Below are 20027 nucleotides of genomic sequence, written 5' to 3'. Positions count from 1 at the left end.
AGGTATACAAAAAAAAAAGAGTAACAGTTGTTAAATTAGAATATCAGTGTAGGCTACAGTCCCTTCTTCGTCAGAAACAACTGGATATATAGTCATTGAAAAAGGCTATAGGATACTTTTTACTTTTATACTTTAACCTACATCTCACAGCCTGTACTTTGTCACTTTTACTTGAGTAAAAAAGTTGAATCACCTATACTTTTTTACTCTTTTTTACAGAGGTATATGTACTTCTACTTGAGTATGGAAAGTGTGTATTTTTACCATCTCTGCGAGTTCTCTGGTGTTTTGTTGATGTTTGCTTCAAATATGACGCCACCCAGAATCGCTTACCTTTATAGGTTGTAATAATGGCATTCAAGCAAGTTCAAATGAAGCTGAGGTGAAGTATGAGACCTACTGCATGGGGCCATGTCTGCTCCTTATAACTCTTCCAATATAGGCTAAGGCTAAGGAAGCGTGTTTCAATCATGTAAAAGACAAAAAAGAATAGGTTGAAGGTGTGTGGTGATAAATAACGGGTAAGGAACTTAGGAAAACGTAAAGAACAGCACCAGCACGAAAATGTGTTCAGAGAGCACGGGCAATTTTCAAAACACTTCTGCTGGGGGTCATGTGCTTTACGAGGTGTGACGTCATGTAGCTTGATATAATGAACACGCGCTCAGAGTGTTCCGTTTGAACTGTATGATTGCCAAATGTCGAGATAGAGCCTCTCACGCGACCCGTTTTCTTTTTTTCTGGACAGACTCCTTACCGTATTTCAAGGTAGTTGACTGTGGCAGATCGTTGCTGAACCGCACGCTATACTCAGGGTTCCGTGCTAAGGTTTCGGGCAGGTAGAAGCTATACGGTGCATTCCAGAAAGTGGTGAACAGTGCCGTGCCGTGCGCCTTGCCTGCAGTGCGTGTATTCGGAGCGCAGAAAAGATACACTCGTGTAAGAAATGGCCGGGGCAGGAAACGGCTCTGACTTTGGGTACCAGTACTCCAACTCTGCGTTGCTGAACAACAGTGTATACTGTTTGAAACTTGAGTGATAACCTGACTCAACTGGACGCCAATAATTCGAGATGTGACCCGCCAGTGCAGGATAAAGGTTCGACGCCCGTGGTCATCGCCATCATCATCACCGCGGTTTACTCTATCGTTTGCGTGGTGGGGGTGGTCGGCAATGTCCTGGTCATGTATGTGATTATAAGGTAAGAAGTTCCTCAAGTGAAGGTTCTCGGAATTCTCGCAACAAGTTTGGTTTGCACCAGTTCACGGTGCAGAGGTCATTGCCATGGTGACAGCATCATAAATTTGACAGCAGGATGATGGTTAACATGAATATCACATGATTTCACCTGTTGACAGCTGATGTAAAGTTTTTGTTTACCCCCTGTACCCAGATAATACCCTTAAATACCCATTTAAATGTGTAGTAACGACACCGAATATCATCCGCTTGGATGTGAACAAAGACTGTCTTCTTAAGAAATGGCACAGTTCGACTTAAAAAATCTGTAGCCCGACTGATCATATTCCACGATGGTACATTTTTATTGTTAATTGTAGGACGTGCGTGGCGACGCGCCACATTGGAAATATGGTAGAATTCAGTTCACATATCAATTGACTTTGTATCTCTAATGTCGATGGAATGTTTTGAAGTTCGACATACTTAGTGGACATGTTAAACGCATGGATTTTTTTAGACTGAAATGCCACAGAAATATGATTGCATGTTACCGTTTCATGTACAAATCTGGTGGCACACTACTGTTTCACTACTGTTTTCACGTTAATGTAAAACGAGGAGCGCCTTGATGTGTGCTTCGTGTGTCGTTGGTTATGTATCCTGGAATTGTTTATTGTTAGTTATAAACTAATTAGTAATTTGTTATTAACAAGATTTGCCTAAAAGGAATACACGATACCAATGACGGACCACTCTTCTCCCTCAGAGGCATAGATAGCCTAATGTTTCGACATGACATTGATACCTAAATCAGAGTGCTCGACTCGACGTGTTACATTTCATGATTTGGATTTGCTCACAAGCCTGGGGTTAACTTATGATTTGTAATATTTAGCTACATTATTTTTATATTTAGAGGCAGTACAAGATGCACGCGACATTACGCACTGGGAGACAAGGGGACCAGGCGAATTGAGTGGGCTTTCCATTTAACCAAAACTCATTTCGCCCGTTATGATCGCTTTGCGCGTAAGCAGTCCGTGATTGCCAACACTCACACAGACATTACATTTCAGAGATGGTGTCAATATCTGACTAGTCTCACGTGTTTCTAAATGATAACGTGCAGTTGTTCAGCATAAATGTGCGCTAATTCGTTTATGCACCTTCTGCATGCGTAGTAGCTAGTGAAATCGCACAAAAGCAGTCGAAATATCATATTATCTCATATTGCCTGTACACACACACTGTTGTAGGCTACCTTTGAATAGGTTGGTTGTGAAATATGAAGAGACATATGATATTGTTACTGAGTGACATAGAGTGGGGGACATAAGCATGCACTAAGGGTTAGGCTGGATGCCATTACAACTATAATGGATCACAGCAGAGCATCATAAAAGTACTACAATCAATTATCACAATATGGGAGTGTAGAACATGATATACACACAATCTGTCTGTTATCGTCATCCACAAATTCACTCCAAAGTGTGCATGCAAACCATCAGACTAAGAGAGTGGTTTTAAATTCCAATGAATGAATCTATCCCATAAACTAATCTGTCTAATATACTCTATGAGAATATAAATCATATTATCTGATAGTATTTTGATCATTAACAACATAATCTATTATTTTTCTTTCAATGCATCTCCTTCTAAAAAAATACCTCTGGCTGTGAGAATGTTTTTGATGCAACCTGACAGATTTTTTTCAGTGTAGCTATCACAAACAAGACATGGTGTAAATAACTGTCTTGTGAGTAAAACAGCTCACTACTCAAGCTACCCTGTCAGCGATAGAAGTATTTTGTGCAGGCTGTTCACACCGTAAGTGCCATGTTATTGAAAAAAATCTTTGAGGTGACAGGGTCTTGATAGTCTGGAAATCTACTGATCTTGAGCTTCAGTCCACTGCACACAGCTACGGTACTCTCACAGCATTTAAACAAGCCTAGCTCAAACCTATCTACAAAGGCAAGGTTAAAAATCACTCGGAAGAGAGTCGCTGTCGCCGACCACATTGCAGCTGACACTGGAACAGATTTGGCCCAGATCTGGCACGGAGCCAGCTGACCTGAGGCCAGATAAGGGCCGCATCCGTTCCAGCCTCTGCTGCTCTATGGACGGGTAACCTAAAGGCCATTTTGTTTTTCAGACAACAGCAGACACCGCTTGTCTATGTTTAACCCCTGAAGGGAAATATTTTGTCGAAGTGTCCAGATTATTGTACAGCGTCTTAAAAGAATTTCTATGAATCAGATGGAATCATTCTAAAAAACAAACCTCATTAAAACCGGTAAAACTGTTATCAGCCATTTGCCAGTTCACTAATGATATTTAAGACAGAATGCCATGTTGATTCCATATTGGTTTACAGGGGTCATCCATCAAGCCATGTCTGAAACCATCTGCACTACAGCAGAGAAATATCTCAGACTCCGGCCTTACAAACACTTCTCACAATGAAGAGGTTTACTCTCTTTCACAATTAAACATTTGGTAGAGCATCACATAGACACAGTAAAACCTTTATTTATTTAGACAAATACTTTCATCCTAATCTTGTATAACTTAAAGTATACAGGTGGGGTATACAGACAGTGTGTTGAGTTTTTCAGAAATCTAACCTATGATCTTGTAGTTATCAGCACCTTAAGGTTACTAGTGGAACTGCTAGCGCACAATGGCCCAAGCCTGGCCCGCCACACAGGGTAATTCATCCCACCCCATAACCAAGCCTGGCCCGCCACACAGGGTAATTCATCCCACCCCATAACCAAGCCTGGCCCGCCACACAGGGTAATTCATCCCACCCCATAACCAAGCCTGGCCCGCCACACAGGGTAATTCATCCCACCCCATAACCAAGCCTGGCCCGCCACACAGGGTAATTTTTCCCACCCCATAACCAAGCCTGGCCCGCCACACAGGGTAATTCATCCCACCCCATAACCAAGATGGAACTGGAATATTGAGTGCAACAAACACTGAAAAAATATATAACATCTGGCATCTTAATTAAACATATCATAATTTCCAGACTATTTCTTCAGTTATGAGGTTAATACATGTGTGCAGTTAATATGGTATTAATATGGTTTTGTTTCTTTTAACTTGCATAAAACACTGTCCTGCGGCTTATACACAATGCGGCTAATACACAGGAAATTACTGTAATAAGCTGATCAAAGAAGACAGTACATATTTTGGCCTTCTCTCATATGTATATTTTCAGTAGAAATCTAAACATGACAAGGACAAATGAAAGGTGATGTCGATAGCATTGTGAGGGAACATTTAAAGGGGAACTATGCTGGTTTTTTAGCTTAATTTACCTTAACTTAACAGCTTTGGAGTCATTGGAATGGTTATATGACTTTTTCCAGGTTGAATGGTGGCCTTCTCGCTTCTCCCTAGCGTCTGTGAGCGGAAAAAACAGCCTTGCAACTTTGGTCCGGCAGGCCACCGGCCTCAGAGTCAGAAAGTGTTGTGGTCTCGCAATGTAATAAATTGCTTTACTGCACTACACACATACTCGCCAGGCACTGGCTAGAACAAGGTAGCGATGGAGTTTCTCAGATTTTCGTTATGGCAGAGCCGGCGGAAAAAAAAACGCGAGTTAACAGTTGTCGGAGGAACAGGAAAAGAGGAAACGGCAGACTGACCAAGCGAGGAGTGTTGTAAAATATATACTGTATATTCTGAAGCTGTAGGGGGAGCTCTGTGGAAAAAAAACTGCGAGCAAAAAGTGAGAAAACGGCGACGAAATAGCCAAAACTGCATAGGGTCCCATTAAGTATGATGAAATGTCCATCTTTGATGGAGCTGTCAATAGGTACTTGCAAATCACTCCATTCCCACTCTTGGGGATAGGGGATGAGGCAAATGACTTAGCCTCACCCTTCAGAGTCAAAACAAATCACTGCGTGAGGATGGCATTTAGTAGCCTCACACCTTGCCTGTTTCAGCGTATGCTTCATTAGGATGCGCGGTGACTCCTAACTAGTGCACTCCTGTGCTGGCTCCCATCCCTTGATCAATATCCCGATTGGAGCGGAACAAAGACTTGTCGACCTTCCTGCTGTCATTAGTGCTGTTTGACAGGGATGCTTCAGTGATTTCATGTTGCTATGGGACAGAGTGTCATATTACTTGTCTCCAGCTGAGTATTGTCATAACTCTTTGACATTTCACTTAGTGGAAAAGGTCAAATTAGGTGAAATGACAGAAAAGGCTTTCAGTCAATCCATCCACTAACTTGACTGTCAAGGTCACTATTCTTTACACACAAGCTGTTGCCACATTGATATTTTCCACACTCGAGAGTAACCTTGGTTCTTTGTCTTTGTTTTTCTGTAGCAACCAACAAATGAATGCCTGAGCTTAAGCAATTTTAGTAATAAAATGGATGGATGTTCATGGCGCCCCCAGTGAAAAGTAATTACCCCGTCCACTCATTGCATTTCCCCCTGGAGCCCTTGCAGCACTGCCACTGCTTACACCATTCAGAAGCCGCGCGGCATCAAGTGACACTCACTGTGACTCGGCATCTGACAATCATTTGGAAAATCACTTTTTTTGCATTTCTTTTATTTCAGTCTCTCTCTTTCACTCGTGTGTGTGTGGGGGCGGGGGCACATGGGTCACAGAGAGGAAGACCATGCATTGTCATGGAGACATGTTATCTACCCTGCCACTCCCACCCGTCTTGAGCAACATCATACCTGTGAAGAGTGACAGGAAGACAAAAAAGGGGAAGGGGAGAGTGGGAAAACTGCACGCTAGCAACACTGATAACAAAGGTTTCCCAGAAGCATTGCATTTTCTTGATGACGCTCTAAGGTGCTAACGGTTTTTTTTTTTTATTGTTTGGGAAAACAAGACCACATCGTGAAGGGAGCAATTGTTGATTTGCTCTTGGCTTTTTTTCAAAGGAAGATGGAAAAAAGATCAATATGAAAATGTGATTGCTGCCTATTATAGAAGGAGACATTTACCGATAATGAAAATTTGACCTTTCTCAAATGGCCATCATATCTCTTCCTCTGTTTGCGTTCGAATTTAAGACTCCATGATTCTCTTATCATTTATTTAGAGCCCACAGAAATTATCAATAGTGCTGGCTGTTAATCTCAGCCACAGCTGTAAGACTGACAGGGCCAAGGCACAAATGGAGGGCCATACTGTCCTCTCTGAACAGCCAATTTCCTCCACTGACCCATCATGTCTGTTTGCAATGTGCAATGTTTTGGAAGACTTTGTTTGCCCTTCACTTAGATGCAAGTCCTTGCCCAGTCGGTAATGGCACCCACAACATGCATTAGTTCCCAGCTGGCACCAGAAGAGAGTGGTTAATTGATCACCACGCATGTTCCGGCAATATTACTGTCCATTACACAATGCGGGTACATTTGCAAGGGCCTTAGATGGGAATTGAATGGAGGAAAGGTTTGAGTTCTTCCTTCATGTAACCCAGCAACCCGGTGCCATTCACCTACATGAATGTACATTAGTCTTGTGTTTTTGCAGAGTAAATATGGAGTAAGCCAGTAAATATTCTCTGAAATACAGTAGGCCTACAGGTGTTTATGTGTGTGTTAACCTGAATTTGTAATCAGCGCAAGGCTATGCCTTTATATAGGATTTGACATTTGCGTTTGATCTCGCATTATTGACCATGGTTCTGGGCATGGGCTGCACAGCATGTGTAAAGTATGCTTTAGCCATCCGTTACAAAACCTGTGTTGACAGCCACATTTGTGTGTATTCACTCAAATATGGTACATTTTAGGTCGAATTATGAGTTGATTGTATTTCAAACATAAAAGGCCATGGTCTAGTAATAGTCTGAAAACAGTAAAAAGCATCTGCTTAGAAAGAAACTAGATTAGACATTAAGCCTTCCTCAAGACAGTACAATAGAAAAATAAAATGAAAGAAACAATAGTAGCATTGAGTAAGCACTGCCAGCCGTGGCCTTCTCATGGGAAGACACACTATTACTTTGCAGACATGGCAGAGGACAGCAGGTAGCTGTCAGAGAGCAGGACACAAGAAACATGGTCTAGAAAGACCCACAATATTAAAGCACACATCCGCGGTGACATCCCAGAAATCAGCTCAGAAATGGGGGACAACAGCCCTGGCATGGTCGTGCCCATCACTGTCAGAACGCTTGTAAAGATAAATATAAAGATTTTATGTCATACCTTAAAAGTCACAATGGCCAGAACAGTGCCTCATTTTGTCAAGGTGAAAAATGGTGGTGCTATGCCCATGCAATTCTTGCAATTCAATTAATAGCCCATGGTCCTCTAGTTGTCAATTCAGTGTTCAGGCCAAACACTCCAACACTTGTACACAGTACTGGTATACAGCGCTTGTACATAACGCTTGTACACAGCCCTAGCTCCATAAATGGGAAACAAATAGTGGCTCAAATGGAGCCATAAACAATCCCAGTCATCCACACAGAGCCTCAGAATCACACCAAGGAAGAGTGAAATTTGAGTGGCTGCTAAGCATGACTGCCAACAACCTTGACCTGAAACGCAGCCTGCATGTTTGAGATAATGTAATGCTGATATCAGGTTGAATGTTAAAGGAGATCCTACTGCTTTGTTTTACCAACATTGCTGTCCTTATTTACAGTCAGAGTGCCATTACTGGCAGAGGGAGAACCGTTGGAGCTAATTGTGTCTTTGGAGTTAATTATCTGACTTAGGCTGTTAAATGTCTAGTCCATTGCTACATTTTGTGTTCATGTCCAACTAAGCCACTGAGTCGATGGCCATAAGGTGGTTAATGGATTTTACACGGCAAGCACATTTGATTTATTTTTGATAGTTTTTAAACTGAATACCTTCAGCTTCCTTGTCACTCTTGGTGCTCATGTGTTGCTTCAGAGCAAGGGCATAGGTTTGGTATCAGCTGCGATAGGGACACAACCCTTTTCCATTTTCCAAATCACAGTGAGTGCAGCCTATGTTAGTGCCCTCTCACAGTTTATAAATGGTCAGTGTGAACCATAGAACTCCGCAATCTCCTCTAGCCTCGTCTTTGTTGCGTTCATGTCTTCCTTTTAAGTTTCCTACATTAAAAAGGAGATAATAATTATCAACGATTATGAACCAACTGGAACCTGCCACTATCTCTCATTTGTGCGTGCTCAAGATGGGTTCCCCATTAAATGGAGTAGCATAACATTCAAGTAGATTGAGACTGAAAGGACCCAAAAATTATCTTTGCATGTAACATGCTGTTGGTGCATTTTGACGTTAAAAACATTCTCTAGGGAGAGTGAAAAGCAGTTTGATGTAAAACTACCCGCTCAGTCCCTTTGATGATTGCCTTCTCTGAGTCTGCCACAAACGCGACAAGTATGCTTTAAGACCTTCACGTGAGTGTCAGATAAATCCCCTTTGGTTTCAGACACTCAAATGATAGCATGTCTAAACTGGTTGTCCTGGAGACGTGCAGTTTATGAGAATATCAAAATGAATAGGATATGTCTTCACAACAAACAGAATATCAATGACTAAAATATTGGTAGGGACAATTTTGTCATCCCAAGATATTGGTGGGATAAGTCACCATAGTCCCCATGCAAACCTACGTCCATGCTTCAGATCCAGAGAGGTGTGTAGGCCCATGGCTGTAACGTTAAAAATGTTAAGCTGGCACCCAACAGCCTTCTCAATTATACATACAATATCAACATTATAATTTGGGCCGCACTGTTACCGAGCTCCCGCCTTATCTCTGGGGAAAACTCAGGAGCAGTTCATTTAGCACTTTTTATTCACCAGAAGCTTTTTCATTTCAAACCCCTGCTTCGGGCTCACTGCATTAATCATGAGCCTATTAAATAGGTGCCAGATCTCCTCCCAATCGAAAGAAAGAAAACATGGATGGAATTGGGCTGCTGAAGCTGGGGATCCCTTTAGAAGGGGAGCGGAAGTGGAAAACATGGCTTCCCCTCTGATTGCTCTGCTTCTCAAAACCACATGGAGTTAAGTAGCTTTGGTTTAAGTTAGAGGTTCATTGCTCATTTTGATACATTAATAAGGTTCTTCTGTAGTATTTCATTTGAGGTGTTTATTTTTTATGAAAAAAGTTAACAGTTCTCAGTTGCACTCTTAAGAGCAGTTTCAGTTTGTGTTTAAAAAAGGTATTATTTGTTATAGATTTATCAAAAATAGATACAAATAGATACAAATCTTGATTTGTTGTACAGAAACTGTAATATTCCGAGTAAAATAACTGAATTACTGCTATTTTTATGTTAATGTGTAATGATATAATGCATTACCTTCTTCCATTTTGTTGACAGTTATGGTCTTTATAGTCATAACAGATAAGAATAAACATTTCAACCTACATACAAATAATATCCAATACAGAATTTCTTTTGAAATCATACTGTATCTTTATATGAAAGCTATGAAATCTAAGCATTTTATTTATATTATGTGTTATTCCTTAAGATTATTTATCAGAGCAGAAATACTCTTTTCTGATTGGCTGGTGGGGTGGCTATAATTCTGAATAACGGGACACCTATGAAGTAGCCTAGATCTGGTAAAAAAGTGGTAACTATAACAGCCATAGTAGGATGACGGTTGAGCCTGGAAGCAGGCTTCACCACAATGGAATCCACTGTAAAGCTAACTGTCCATGCTATTGCTGTTAGGGCCATAGAAAGATGTACAGCAAACTGAACAGGGCGGCTTGTTTTTAAACGGAACCGGGTGTTTCCCTTGCGTGCTATAAAGGCATGACTATGGCCTATAGTGGCAACCGGGTGATAAGTGGGATAACAGCCTTCAAGGTGTCCTGTTATACAGAATCAATGGACTCGGGCGGAGGAATTCTTTGCCTTCCTCCTCGTCCATTAATTCTGTAGAACAGGACACATCGGCGAACGTTATCTCTTACTTATAATATATAGAAATGCTAACTTGTGTTAGACACTTCTGCTGTCTTTATACGATAGGATCCTATAGTAGGTAGGGCAGGATAAAATGAGCTCCTGGACACTACTTTTCAAAGGGCAACACGAGAGCGCCTCTCTCTGCCCTGCAGGACATCTACACCAGAAGAGCATGAATAAAGGCCCAGAACATTTTCAAAGACATTTCACACCTTCACAATAGACTGTTCGGACCACTGAGGTCAGGTTGATGGCTCTGTGGCCGCAAGGCAAAACCAAAAAAGACTGAGGAGGAATTTCTATCCTCAGGCAATCACACAAAACTTTTTAAAACTACACTACATTAACTAACTTACACACATTGCAGCACCTTCTTTATTTTTTTTTATTATTTTGTATCTTTCTTTATAAGTATAAGTATATATACTTTTTTGATCCCGTGAGGGAAATTTGGTCTCTGCATTTAACCCAATCGGTGAATTAGTGAAACACAAACAGCACACAGTGAAAACACAGTGAGGTGAAGCACACACTAATCCCGGCGCAGTGAGCTGCCTGCTACAACAGCGGTGCTCGGGGAGCAGTGAGGGGTTAGGTGCCTTGTTCAAGGGCACTTCAGCCGCGGCCCACTGGTCGGGGCTCAAACCGGCAACCCTCCAGTTACAAGTCCAGAGTGCTAACCAGTGGGCCACGGCTGCCCTTTATCTTTATAAATAGTTGATGATCCCTCAGGACACCACTACAGAGGAAGAAGTTGAGCAGTATGTCCCTTCACTACATGTTTTACAATAGTTATCTCTATCTATGCGACAAATAAAATCTTTGAATCTTTCAAATGACCTAAAATGCTTTGATATTCATATGGAAATGCACCAACACTTTAATTTTCCTTCATTTGAAAATAATCTCTCTTCAGTCTACTGGTATGAGGTAGCCAAGCTCTTCATTACCCACAAATCAATGCATAATGCACATCAAGAGTTTCTGTTTCATAATGATAAATAACATAATAGATCAGGATCCAGCAATATTTGAGGGTTAAGCAATTTAGTCTGTGCTGAAACGGTAGATTTGATGGACAGTAACAAACCACAAGCTCTTTTCAAACTTTGGCTGTAAAGCTGCAAGCATAGCATTCAGCAGTTTGCTCGCTTGATTGCAGAGGGGATCGCCAGGGGTTGCTCTGTTAGCGGAACATTCTGGATGGCAATCTGTTGTCAGTCCCTTCCTCCCAGCTGCCTGGCAAATAGGACAGGAGGCCCTGATGGCTCACTGAAACAGCTCCAAGCCTCCCTCCAGGTGATAAGAGACGTGATCAAAGGGGAAAGTTAGAGCTCAGTCGGCATCAACTTCAGACGAGGAGGAAGTGCTTTGGTGGGTTTGGCAGCATCATCCCCGACCTCATCACACGTCCGTGCCGGAATAGGGCCAGATGAGAGCCAGAGTCTAGCATGGTGGAGAGCAGCGGGCCGATCCCATTCTCAAAGGTACCCAAGCAGACTGTCTCTTTGCATTATCATTTATTTGGCCTCGGTCACGCCTCTCTGACACATTCCGATTAGAATTTCCCTCATTGCCGACCAATAGAGCATCATCTATTACCTCACCCCATCTGGCAGACTGGCTTTCTCCAAGACGCTTGTGGATCAAGAGTGAGTGACAGGCGGGCGGGAGACCTAGCACTGTTGCACGAGAGCAGAGAAAAAGGAGCGCTTGATGCCAGTCCTTGACAGGGATGCTCCCCCATTCTGACAACTTTCTTTCTTTCATGGCTGCTGCCGATTTGCCTTTACAAATGGCAAACGCATGTTTGACTGACAGTTTGTGTCCGTCACCACCATTGCACTCTCTCATTTTGAACAAAGGCGTGAAGACTGTCAAATGGAGATAAATAGAATATGTCACAATGACAAACATGAATATCTCTGTATTGCACACAATTAAATATCAAAGAGAACAACAGGGATCTCTGGGTAATTACTTTCTGTAAAGAAATGATTTCGTCTTTTTGAAGAAGCCTACAAAGAGTAGAAAAATACAAACTGCCCACATGTTGGTCCATTTTCATTTGGGAAACACTTAGACTGGTTCCACTGGATGCTAGAAGTGGAGGGACATAACAGGCAGAATGTGCAGTGGTGTTCCTAAGCAACCAACCAGTTTGAGGTTTCTGCTACAAGCAATGTATCCACTCTTTGGTCTCGTGACTTACACAGGAGAGCCTCAACTGAGGGGCATTTCTTTGTGTATGTATGCTATATGTCCACAACTCACAATTTTGCAAGTAGAATATAGTCACTTAAATCGTTACAACCTTCAACAAACTAATTCTTTGTACTTTTTGTGTCAGACCATCATAGGCTGGCAACATTTCTAAACCCTTGGCTTTGTCACTGGATTTGGAGTGTCATCTCAGACAAAGTCAAAAATGTATTTTGTTTCTTGTTGTGGCTTCAAAAAAGAAAAAGAGTTGGGGGGGAGGGGCATCTTTTATTTCTGTCGTGCCTATGCTTGATAACGGTAGCAAGTTCAAAAGCTATCACAAGCCCTTTTTTCTCTGACAGCACCTGTCACTTAGAGGGAGGATTATTCTTCCTGATGTACCAGCGTGTTCAGGCCAGGTGTCAGAGCCCAACATGGCCGCCCTTCATCTCTCGTCTTTAGCATGATGTTTATTCAGTCTCAACCTTATCACTGTGGCATTTGCATTAAATTGCTTCAAAATATGCACTGAAACAAATTCTTGTGTTTCCAAAAATATGTTGTGGTATGATGTGAAAGGGCAGGAAAAAAACTCAAATGTTCACAGTCCGTATACATTCATAATAAGCTTCATTTAATTATTTAACTGTTGTTGGATGCAACTGCATGTCACTAGGGGCTATAGTCTCCGACTGTCTTTGACCATGTTCACTGGCGTCCACAAGTCATCTCAATTTAGTTACTGTTGCATGAAACCCCCTTGCAGCTAATGAGAGGGGGCTATTCCGATTGTAGCGTCCAAGAACTTGGTATTCAAATAGTGTCTTTAATACAGCACTACGGCAGGTCACAGTGGACTCTAATTCATGACTACAAAGGCACTATGAGGGGCCACCGACTTCCAGTGGACTCTGAGAGAGTTGGTGGCATTAAGATAACAAGGTTGGATGAATTCATTTTTAATAGGGCGCCATCGAACCCTTGCTGCACCACAGGGTTTAGAGTGTGCTTTGATCAGTGGGGAAAGCTCAGTGCTTGAGCTGTCTACCTCAAAGAGCTTGAAAGCAATGGAGCTCTATGTGTTGTGAGCCTGTCATCCCTTTAAGTTATACTCAACAACGCTACTGTACGGACAATTTCCTAGGGCTAGAAATAATAATAAAAAAAATGTCCTGCTGATAAATGCCCTTTCAAAATATTCATGTCTTAAGAACATAATAGGTGTGACCTGGCACTAATTGAGGTGTATTAGTGAAGAAAGTCGATGTTTTATGTTCTGCTCAGCAATAGCCCTCCAGAATCCCCTTTGTGGCAAGTAACACTGAGAGCCCTGGAAGATTGTTCTCACATCCAATGTTCTACTGCTCAAGAAGGTTATTCTCCACTCCAAGTCAGGTGCAGAAATTAGATAGAGAAGCACAAGAGTATTGAACCTTCTTTTCTCACAAACTGGAGCAAGACTGAGAAACTGAAACTCAGCCAAGTGCAGACGTGATGGCTGTTTCACCCTTACAGGGTCCTGGTCCTGTGATGCCTGGTATCAGTGTTGCGTGTTGTTTCAGATGCGTGTGTGGGACGTAAAATGCGCCGATTGCCTGCTCTGCCTCACTGACAACCACCATAAACATTCAGGGTGCATCCATCACACATAAGACACACATCCTCAGACAGTGTTAGTGTTATTCAGTGATGGGTTAGCGTGTTAGAAGACAAAACGTTCCTCCTGCTTGTGTTTTCTCTATAATGAACTCCAGATTATCTTCAACTTGTTGAGTTAAAAATGTGTGTTCTTTAAACACAGCTGTAGTTCTGTTGAATTTCACACTCCTTTAATCAAACACCAAGTATTTCATGAAGAAAGGAAGAGAAATCTAAGTAACTATAATCTGTACCAACACAATTTTATCTTCTTGTGAAGCTCCTCAGGGTGCTTTTCATTTCCAAATCTTATATATGGATGGTTAAGAATATTACTTGCAAGAAATGCAACACTCATGAGGTTGTTGTAGCTTCATTTAGAAATACTCTGATCAGCCTAAGCTTGTCTGTTCTCTGCTAATGTCTCACAGTGGTCCAAGATAACAGTAGACCAAGAGGTCCTAGATAACAGTAGACCAAGAGGTCCTAGATAACAGTAGACCAAGTGGTTCCAGATAACAGTGGCAAAGAAACAAATACCAAAAGAATGTTGAAGATCTGTTCCCTGGTCAGTGGCTCCTGAGGACAAGCAAGAACTTTCAATTGAGATGGCGTGAGCTCAAGCAAGCTCACTGTTCCCATAACTCTTTCAAAAAGTCCATCTGCATGTAATTCCCACTTCCAGGAGATCCGATTCTTGGACAAGCACGCTTGAATGAGCTCACACAAATGTTGGTAATTGACAAAACTTTTCAACTGTGCTATTTATGCATAGATTGAATGGGTGCTACAATAATGAATTTGAAATTCATCTGAAACAGACAATTACATATGACAGTAAGGAAATCAATATGGAAAAATGCCTGCATTGATATTCCACAGTAGTTGAATTGGTTTTCAAATTCTTTGTTTATTCAACAGTCTTTGCATTAAACAAGTGGATGCTGATTGCTTCAAATGAGGGTGAAAAATGAGGGGGGGAAAGATCTTATTCACTCTGATTGAAAAGGTATCCACAAAGCTCCCTCTATGACTGTGTGTGAAGTAGCCTTGGAAGAAGTAGAACAAATAAAAGCCGAAGAGAAGAAAAGATAGCCTTGCATCTTGTGCTGCCCTTAAAATCATAATTGCATCTCTGTGATTCAACAGCTTGTTAAGGGCACTTCATCATACAAATTGATATGCATATCTGTTGAAACTCAAACAGGTGAGTGCATCTTCAAATGATTCACAAGGACTAGAATTATGTGTGTGAACTCGGAAGCATATCTCTCCTTTGGGTAATAACCAGATGATTATCACATTTATGGTATTTGTCCCTGCAGAATACAGTCTGTATTATCAGCTTTTTAAATTCAATTAGTGCCACATGTACATTAACTGAAATGAAATGCCTTTTCAGTGTGCTCAGCATCAACCGAGCGGACAGACACGCACACCTACAGTATGCCATGCATTCGCATATTAAAACCCTTATCTATGCCCTCAGATGAGCATGAAATGAATACAGACCATCCACGTGTTTTAGGCACATTCAGAGATATACTCATTATTATTGCTGAGCAAATCTTTTCTCTAAGCTTAGGATCCAGGCAGTATGTAGTGATGATGACGACATGCTACTGAATTAAACATACAGCAAGCGCTTACAGCACACGGCAGTGTTACATACAGTGCATTTATTGAACAGGGCTTTATCCCCCCCCCCCACTTCAAATGCACAGTAATGAGAGCACTTTATCAAAGCACCTCTGGTGAATATTCTGCATATCAACTCGCTTTGTTTGCAGTCACTCCAGGCAGCGAGGGACTTTAATAATGGCTTTCCCCTAATGGATTCCCCATTTGCACTTCCCCATTCTCACTTTTTCTGTCTCTTCATCCCCCCATCCCATCTCTCTCTCTCTCTCTCTCTCTGGCTCCTTGCCCCATCATGCCCCTTTCTTTACATAATCCAGATACACCAAAATGAAAACGGCCACCAATATCTACATATTTAACTTGGCGCTAGCAGATGCACTGGTCACAAGTACACTGCCCTTCCAGAGTGTCAACTATCTGATGGGCACCTGGCCTTTCGGGGACATTCTGTGTAAGATCGTCATGTCCATAGACTACTACAACATGTTCACCAGCATCTTCACCCTCACCACCATGAGTGTCGACCGCTACATTGCCGTGTGCCACCCAGTCAAGGCCTTGGACTTCAGGACGCCGCGCAACGCCAAGATTGTCAATGTGTACAACTGGATCTTGTCCTCGGCCATCGGGATCCCCGTCATGATCTTAGCCTCCACTGTTGTTGACGAAAGGGGGTACAACAGTAAGTTGACTTTATCTTTCTCTTCACACAATCATACATGTTATTTTCATCATCACTATCCCCTAGATGCCTAGCACACTGTCACACACATATGCAGGCACCCTCTGTCTACACACGGACACAGACTCTAACTTGCAAATTATAGATTTTTGTATGATTTAATATTTGTGCTGGTGTGACATGGTCCTTTTGTAAACATCGTTACATGGTTTGTGGCTCTCTGAGCATTCCTCACCGCATTGACGGCTCTGCATTTATCAAGTGCAGTGCAGCAGAAAAGCGTGCGTGTATCTTCTCCAGCTCAACTGCTGATCCCATCCATTTGAAGAATGAAGAGTTGGCCGTACAAATTGCAGGCAGGAAATGGGAATCATCAGCAGATTGAAATGAGTCAGCAAAAGAGATGCTTTAATCCCACCGCTGTTGGAATGTACGACATGCCGATTCAATTTAAATTGATACGACATAGCACAGTTGAAATGGGGGATCATCTCAAAGCATCCCACTTTGCACATACAGAAGAGGCTGTGGGAAACTGATGTGTGACATTTAAACAACTCAAAAATACAAAAATCATTCTCTGGCATGTTCTGAAAAGGTCAAGTCAAGACTAAACCCTCATTCCAACTGACTGGTGTTTTCTCATCTTTTTACTCTTCTGCCATTTTCTCCCCTGTAGCTCCTGCTCCCATCGTTGACTGCAACCTTAAGTTCCCCCACCCGTCCTGGTACTGGGAGAACCTGGTGAAGATCTGCGTCTTCATCTTCGCCTTCGTCATGCCCGTCCTCATCATCACGGTGTGCTACGGCCTGATGATCCTGCGGCTGAAGAGCGTGCGCATGCTGTCGGGCTCCAAGGAGAAGGACCGCAACCTGCGGCGCATCACGCGCATGGTTCTCGTGGTGGTGGCCGTCTTCATCATCTGCTGGACGCCCATCCACATCTTCGTCATCATCATAGCGCTGGTGGCCATCCCGCCGTCGCTGCTGCAGACGGTCACCTGGCACTTCTGCATCGCGCTGGGCTACACCAACAGCTGCCTCAACCCCGTGCTCTATGCCTTCCTGGACGAGAACTTCAAGCGCTGCTTCCGCGAGTTCTGCATCCCGACCCCGTCGGTGCTGGATCTGCAGAACTCGTCGCGAACGCGGAACCCACCAGGGGGGCGTGATGGCCAGTCCACGGGCCAGACAGTGGTCCGGAGCAACCAGCAGGTATGACTAGCCGTGGAGACGTCGTCGGTGGAGGTGTGCGGGCAGCCCAGTGACGACATGAATTCCGAGCTCACGCTGGAGACCACAGGGCTGTAAGCCCTAAACTTGCGTGGTGATCTGTTTCACACACACACACCATGCACACACACACACACACCATGCACATGCACACACACACACCCCATGCACACACATGCATATTCAAAAAGAGCATACACATAGAGAGCCATGCCAATCGAAATGGTGATACAAGCTTTGGCTGCAGTCAGCTTGCAAGCCCAGTAAGGCTTGCCCTTCGCTTTTTTCCATTTAATGTACTAATACAGTATGGTTTTAGTAAATGTCATGTGTTGTTCGGGGAAAGGAATTCATGTTTCAACTTTCACAAAGAGTCTTGGAAGTCATTACAAAAAGCTATGTGCTGTCTGCTATATATGTTCTGCAGAATGTATGGTTTGGTATTGTCTGTAATTTGTGTTTACAGAGGTTGTTTGTTTGCTTTTTAAATGCTCTTCCGTTTTGTAAAGTGGATCTTTGGCCTTTTTGTTCTAGGTAGTTACCAGTGCAAAGACTAACAAACTATTTCTTCAACATGTGCCATTGAATATTGTTGTATACTGAAACTACATTCAATTTATATAATATATTGAATATTTATAAAATAAAGATGAACAGTTCAACTTCAGCCTTGAAAGCCTTTAAAATGGCATGTGTAAATAGTTCAGTTAGTTTCATGTAAATAGTATGTTTTATATATTTGAAATACTACACAATGCTTTGGATGGTTTAATTAAGCTCGTATTTGAAATTGAAATGTAGTAATGTACCCATTTTCAAAATGTCGGCAGTCTTAAATAACAGCACGCATTGTTTGTGGACTCCAAAGGATTCCGGTGACAATTGTGTCAGAGCTTTGTGACACAGCGATCGATGCTTGTCATGTTTCAGTGGTGCCGTGCGTTTGTTGCACTGTGGACATGCTGTCATTGTGCTATTGAAATGATAGAAATGTTAGTCAAAGACATTTGTTCTTGTGTAATGAATCATGTTACACCACTTATTTTTCAATATGCATGAATCCAAATGTTACATTTTGATGTGATAATAATCACAGTTGATCAATGAGTATCATTGTACATGATAAATTATGGCTTTGAATGTTTTTATACGAAATAAGTACTTAAATAAATCCATCTCAGTATACTGAACATACTGCGTTTATGTTGCATTTGGGGTATACTACTTTGTCTGGAATGTTAACAATATGAGTGAGTGACGTGATGACATTTTATAACTAGGTGGAATCTAATCTCATTAATCTTCCTGTCACTCTTTGATGAGCCCAGAGATAAAATGAAGCACCACTGCTTATATGTATCCTAGTGTGGTGGATTTTGGGGAGAACTCAGAGTTGTCCTTTTTCTGCTTCAAAGCGACAAGACGCCACTGACAATCCAAATACCACTGAGAGGCATTAAACATTCATTACACAACTGAGAGGTGTTCACTTTACCACTGAGAGGAAAATGGTGGCTTTCCCCTTTAAACAGCCACCGTTGATAACAACTGACTCTAAGATAAAGAGGGGATTTGCTGCTTCCCCGCCACATCTGGGCCACGCCATCACAGGCTGGCGTCGGTCTCTCCTCAGAGCGCTCCTGGCAGCTACATCTGCAGGGGCGGCTGGCTGGCTCCTTTATTACCAGATTCTTTATTAGGGGGCATCTCGGCTGGCTGAGCCCCAGTAATTTGATTTCGTCATACGCTGAAAATCAAATAATCGTCCTCATTGTACAGTGTTTGTAACCCCACTTCCCACAAGCTCCTTTGCAGGAACTGTTCCAGATAAAAGGTGGCTGGGGGACTTGCTTGAGGGAAATTAAAGGGGAGACAGCCGAGGTGTTTGGAACCACTGCAACTTTTGTGTGTGTGTAAGACCCTTTGTGCACCTCTGCACTACTGGCTGTAGGCTATGCTATATTTTATGCATACCTGTGGATGTGTCTCTACAGCCATCATTTCCCTGATGTGACCTCGGCAGACAAGTTTCTTTCTCTGCCACATTCTTATCAGCCTGTTAGGCAAACTCTACAGAACTGACTGCATGAGTGCCACTTTGCCACACTCATGTTAGCAGTGTTAATTAAATGTGCCACATTTGCCCTTTCAGTATCCTCATAGGGTTGATGAAGATGGTGGCTGACTCCAGATCCGCACCATAATAGAGCCAGGTGAGTGGCAGACCATCCCTGCAGTCAGCTGTTATCTGCGGTGCTCAGCTAGGCCAACAGTCCACACAGACCTCCGGCTCTATCTATCTATCTAGTTAGATGTAATTAAAGTTTTTAAGTGGTAGGTACTCAATCTAATAGTCTATTGAGGAGGAGCTCCACTTTGTTAAGGGCATTAAATAAGTGTGAGTGCCAAGTGGGTGTCAGAACGGGGACACAGTAGGCAGGTGGTGAGAGTTGTGAAAAGAATGGCTACTAAAATGGACGCCATGTAAATAACATGTCAGGGGTTTGATAT

At 42.5% G+C, this 20027-nt stretch overlaps 1 protein-coding gene across 1 annotated transcript; it reads left to right on the top strand.

The window, feature by feature from the left end:
- Positions 1–640: 640 nt before the first annotated feature.
- oprm1 (opioid receptor, mu 1) lies at positions 641–19696 on the top strand. Its single transcript, XM_048269901.1, is given in 4 exon segments — positions 641–1027; positions 1029–1201; positions 15919–16283; positions 16963–19696. Coding segments are annotated over 4 exon segments (1161 nt in total). The 5' UTR covers positions 641–946; the 3' UTR covers positions 17505–19696.
- Positions 19697–20027: the final 331 nt, after the last annotated feature.

Source organism: Alosa alosa, chromosome 18 (assembly GCF_017589495.1).
Source record: "Alosa alosa isolate M-15738 ecotype Scorff River chromosome 18, AALO_Geno_1.1, whole genome shotgun sequence".
NCBI lineage: Eukaryota > Metazoa > Chordata > Actinopteri > Clupeiformes > Clupeidae > Alosa > Alosa alosa.
The sequence above is the reverse complement of the archived record's forward strand: the minus strand, read 5'-3'. Positions and strand labels throughout refer to the sequence as shown.